Source organism: Penaeus monodon, chromosome 3, assembly GCF_015228065.2.
Source record: "Penaeus monodon isolate SGIC_2016 chromosome 3, NSTDA_Pmon_1, whole genome shotgun sequence".
Lineage (NCBI taxonomy): Eukaryota > Metazoa > Arthropoda > Malacostraca > Decapoda > Penaeidae > Penaeus > Penaeus monodon.
The window spans coordinates 6,617,611-6,622,610 of NC_051388.1; the positions used below are offsets into that span (position 1 = coordinate 6,617,611).

The following is a 5,000-nucleotide window of genomic DNA, read 5'->3' on the forward strand; positions in this document are numbered from 1 at the left end:
ATAAGGGAGATATTAGGTCAAGCATTCCTTGAGACTAGTCTGGACTTCCTTTAAGTATATAAGAGGGATATTATTCCACTCATTAGAATCAAACAAACTTCAATGTCTCCCGAGCCACCTGAATCCCACCACGCCCACCTACATTCCTCCCTCATACTCACCTGAATCCCCGCCCCCTCCCAGAATACCCTTAACCTACCCTAAGCCGCCCACACACTCACCTGAATCCCCCCCCCTCCTCCCAGGATACCCTTAACCTACCCTAAGCCGCCCACACACTCACCTGAATCCCCCCCTGAATACCCTTACCCTACCCTAAGCCGCCCACACACTCACCTGAATGCCCCTGAGTCCTGTTCTGACGACCACAGGCGTGAGGTCGTCGTGGGTGCGAAGGAGGTAGACGAGGCCTGAATGGAACACGACCGCCAGGAGGGCATTCGCGTCGCCTGGAATTATTGTCGTTGTTATTATTACTGCTATTAGGATTATCGATATTATTGTTATTGTTGTTTTTGTTATTTTCATTATTATTGTTGTTGTTATTATCATTATTATTATTATTACTATTGTTCTTCTTCTTATTATTATTATTATTATTATTATTATCATTATTATTATTATTATTATTATTATTATTATTATTACTGTCATTATCATTATCATTATTGTTATTATCATTGTTGCTGTGATTGATGATGATGAGAGAATTACCTTAATCCTTACATTTATTATCACCCTCGCCATCGCCATCAAAATTGTGAAGCAGATGACAAAAAGTGATAAAGATAAAGATAAAAATAAATAAATAAATAAATATCTTATCCCTCACCACCATAACCACATACCCCGCCCCCCTTCCCATGATTTCCAACCCACCATCATCACCACTCATCACCACATCCACACCATAAATACACCACCACAAAACGCACACACCATAGCGACCAGCACCGCACATGATGCTTTAAATCTTCACACGCTTTGGGAGCTCAGGGCAGACTTAAGAATCCATTAACCACACGTGCATATGGCGGTGAGAGAGGGGGAGGGTGGAGTGGGAGGGGAGGAGCGGAGTGGGGGAAGGGGAAAGGGAAAGGGGGGTGGGTGAGTGGAGGGGGAGAGGGAGAGGGGGGTGGGTAAGGGAGAGGAGGGTGGCTGCGGTGATTGTGGGGGAGAGGAGGAAAGAGAGAACGAGAGGAGGTGTGGAAGAAGGAGAGGGTAATGGGTGACGTGATGAAACAGGAGGGGGTGAGCGCCCACGGAGAGGTGATTCCAACGTGGAGGTGGGGGGAGGTACGTGTCGGGAGGGAGAGAAGAGAGGGGAGCGAAGACGAGAGCGAGAGGGTGGTGGACGAGGAATGTGGGAGAGGGTATGGGTGAGTGGAGGGAAAAAAGGAGGGGTGAGTGAGGGGAGTAGGGGGATGGCAGGGGGGGGGAGGGGTAAGGGGTGGTGGGAGGGGAGGGGAAGAGAGGAGAGGGAGGAGGAGGGGGGTGGGGGGAGGAGGGAGAGGGGAGAAGGGTATGGGTGAGTGGAGGGAAAGAGGAGGGGGGGTGAGAGGAAGGGGGAGGGGGGATGGAACTGGAGGTGGGGGGAGGGGTAAGGGTGTGGTAGGGGAGGGGAAGAGAGAAAGGATGAAGAGGCAAGGGTAAGGGGAAAGGGAAAGGGAAAGAGAAGAGAGGAAGAGGGAAGAGAGGCAGGTGGTTGGCAGGTGGTTGGGAAGGACAAGGGAGAAGAGGAAGAGGAGGAGAAGGACGCAGTAAATAACCGGGAAATTCTCGTTTCCTTGCATTTCCTTATCCGTCTTTTATCTTTTAGTTTCAAATTTTATAATTTCCTTAAATATTATCAAATTGTGGATTCACGTATGTAAGTCTTTGTGTGTGAATCGGCGCATGTACGTGCGTGCATAACCGTGTCTCCTCCATGGATAATATACACGTGTACGAGTATGTGTGTAGGCACGTATACATATGTCTGCACGTGCCTGAGCATGCATGTGTGTGTGGATATGTATGCGAGGAAAAATATCCACACACATTACAATCTGCCGCGCTATAAATATCTCAGATCCTCAGATACAACCACTCCTCCCTTCCCCTCCCCCCCTCCCTGTATTACCCCTCTCTAATTCTTTTATTTTACTTTGATTTAGCTGTAAATCTATCTACCCCTTCCTCTCTTTCTCTGAACTCTAATTCGTATGTTGACATCAACAACCCCTTTCTCTTCCTTGCCCGCATGGCTTCCTTAATTACAACTACCCCCACCCTGCCGCTCCTGACCTGTTCTACTACCCCTTCCCCATTTCCCCCTCTAACTCTTATATCTACCACTCTCCTTTCTCCCTTCTTTACCCCTTCCTCGTTCCGTCTTCCTTCCCCGTCCCTTACCACTTCTAACTCTTACCTCATCCCCTCTCCCTGGAATCTTCACTCAACCTCATACGTATTTCTCCCCCACCTGCAACCAAACCCTTTTACTTAGTATGTATTCCCCCCTCTTCCCCCCCTCTCCTAACCCCCCTCTAACCCTTCCCCCTAATATGCATCCCTCCCCCTCCCCCCCTCTCCCCTCTCCCTCCCTCTCTCCTAACCCCCTCTAACCTTTCCCCCTAATAGGCATTCCTCCCCCTCTCCCCCCTCTCCCCTAACCCCCTCTAACCTTTCCCTCTAATACGCATCCCTCACCCTCACCCCCTCTTTCTGCCCTCCCTATCCCCACTCTTTACCTTACCCTTCTTGAACGGTATGCAAATTGAACGAAATCAATTATGAGATCTTGCGCCGTGGGGAGGAAGCGAGAGACGTAGCTGAAGAGGCAAGAGGAGTGAGGGGCAAGTGAAGCAAGGAAGGGAACTCCGGTAACCTTATTTGCGGACAATTTAATTTGCCTTCTTTCATGAGTCTGTTGGGGGGGGGGGGCGAAGGGGGTCAAGAGAGTAGGAGGAGAAGGGGAGGGTTTGTGTGTGTGGTAGGAGAGGGTAAAAGAGAGGGGAAGGGAGGGTTGGTAGAGTAGGTGGAGGGAAGGGAGGGAAGGAAGAGGACGTAGAAGAGGAGGAAGGAGGAGGGGAGGGAAGGGGATTTAATGAGGAGATATATTTACAAGTGAATTTTACTTTCTTTCTTCAAACATTTTTAGCCTCTTTACTTTTTATCCCAGCCATCCTCACATTCTCCCTTTCTCCTTTCCTCTCTTGATTCTTAATTTAATAAAAATTTTCCCTCATGTTTTTTCCAGATTTTTTTCCCATTATTCAATCTCTAATGAACCTCTATCGTCATTATTCTTGATATCACTAAATAACCTAAATTTATCAAAACTTTCAATCGCACTTCCTCTTTCTCATTCTTTTATTCGTAATTCTATTATCACATTATCAAGGTTTCATCATCGTTAATGTCATTACCGCTCTCGTAATTACCTGTACAATGCATTCCCCAAGTATTTGAAATGGAATAATGTTAATCGTCTGGATTAACATAACTTCATTCATTATCGGTGCAATCGGCATTGTCATTATTATCATTCTAATCAGCGCGATCTGTCGTATATTTCCCGTCTTTACGATTTCCATAATGACCACCATTACCACTACTATTATTACCAACACCCATTAACTCTCTTGCGTCTTATGTAACACCATACAATGCTTTTGCTATTCAGGTTCTCGGAATAAGGTTAACGAGGTAGCCATTACACAGCAGAGTAATTATCTTGATATTGCTGGCATTACCACGGGCTTCGTAATTACTTCCGGAGAACATGGGGGGGGGGGGAAGATCAATGGCGATGTAGTGAAATGTTTGGCGCCGTCCGTAGAGTTGTCACTCAGCTGACTTTTAAAAAATCATAACGGGAGAGGGTTGATAATATTTTGTTTCTGCTTCTCTCTGTTTATTTGTTATCTACCTGCTACTTTTCTCTTTAATTTTCTCTCTGTTTCTCTCTTTCTCTCTCAAGCGCTCACTCACTCACTCACTCACTCACTCACTCACTCACTCACTCACTCACTCACTCTCACTCACTCTCTCACTCACTCGCTCACTCACTCACTTTCCCACTTGCTTTCATTCGCTCTCACTCGCTCTCTCGCTCTCTCTCATTCGCCCCTCTCTCTCTCTCTCTCTCTCTCTCTCTCTCTCTCTCTCTCTCTCTCTCTCTCTCTCTCTCTCTCTCTCTCTCTCTCTCTCTCTCTCTCTCTCGCTCTTTCTCTCTCACTTTGTCCCTTTCCCCACCTCTCATTCTCACCCTCCATCTCTCACTCTCATCCTCCACCTCTCATTCTCACACTCCTTCCCTCCCACATCCTTCCCTCTCTTCCCACCCTTTTACCCCATCCCCGATTCCCCTCCTTCACCCCCCCCCTCCCCTTCACCCTAACTCACTATTTTTAGCGTTGTTGTCGTCATTCTCCTCCATCTTGAACTTGGGGCACGACCAGGCGAGGTCAGTGATCGCTGTGTCGTCCAGAAGTGGCACCTGAGACACCATGGCCCCGTGGACGTCCATGACAATCACCATGCCAGAGGTGGTGCCGAAGTATACCTGGTTGGGGAGAAGAGAGAGAGAGGTATGGTGGGTGGGTTTGTGATTTTTTTTTTTTTTTTTATAGTGTGTGGGTTTGTGATTTTTTCTTTTCTTTTTCTTTTCTATTTTTTTTTATAGTGTGTTGGTTTGTGATTTTTTTTTTTTCTATTTTTTTTATAGTCTATGGGCTTGTGATTTTTTTTTCTTTTCTTTTTCTTCTTTCATTGGTGACGTATACCTGGTTGGGGGGGGGGGTTAATGTGAGAAGAGAGAGAGAGAGAGAGAGAGAGAGAGAGAGAGAGAGAGAGAGAGAGAGAGAGAGAGAGAGAGAGATGAGAGAGAGAGGAGAGAGAGAGAGAAAGAGAGAGAATGAGAGGATTAGAGGAAAGAGAGAGAGAGAGAGAGGAGAGAGAGAGAGAGAGAGAGAGGAGAGAGAAGAGAGAGAGAGGAGAGAAGAGAGAGAGAGGAG

The 5,000-nt window shown here is 47.0% G+C and overlaps 1 protein-coding gene across 1 annotated transcript in view; it reads right to left on the reverse strand.

Moving 5' to 3' along the window:
* The window catches only part of LOC119585000 (tubby-related protein 4-like), a 14,713-nt gene that overhangs the window by 4,184 nt on the left and 5,529 nt on the right, over nucleotides 1-5,000 (reverse strand). Inside the window, exons 2-3 of the mRNA XM_037933613.1 lie at nucleotides 4,390-4,549; nucleotides 337-449 (exon numbers count right to left, since the gene is read on the reverse strand). Of these exons, the coding sequence (XP_037789541.1) occupies nucleotides 337-449; nucleotides 4,390-4,549 (273 nt within the window). The remainder of the gene's footprint in view (nucleotides 1-336; nucleotides 450-4,389; nucleotides 4,550-5,000) is intronic.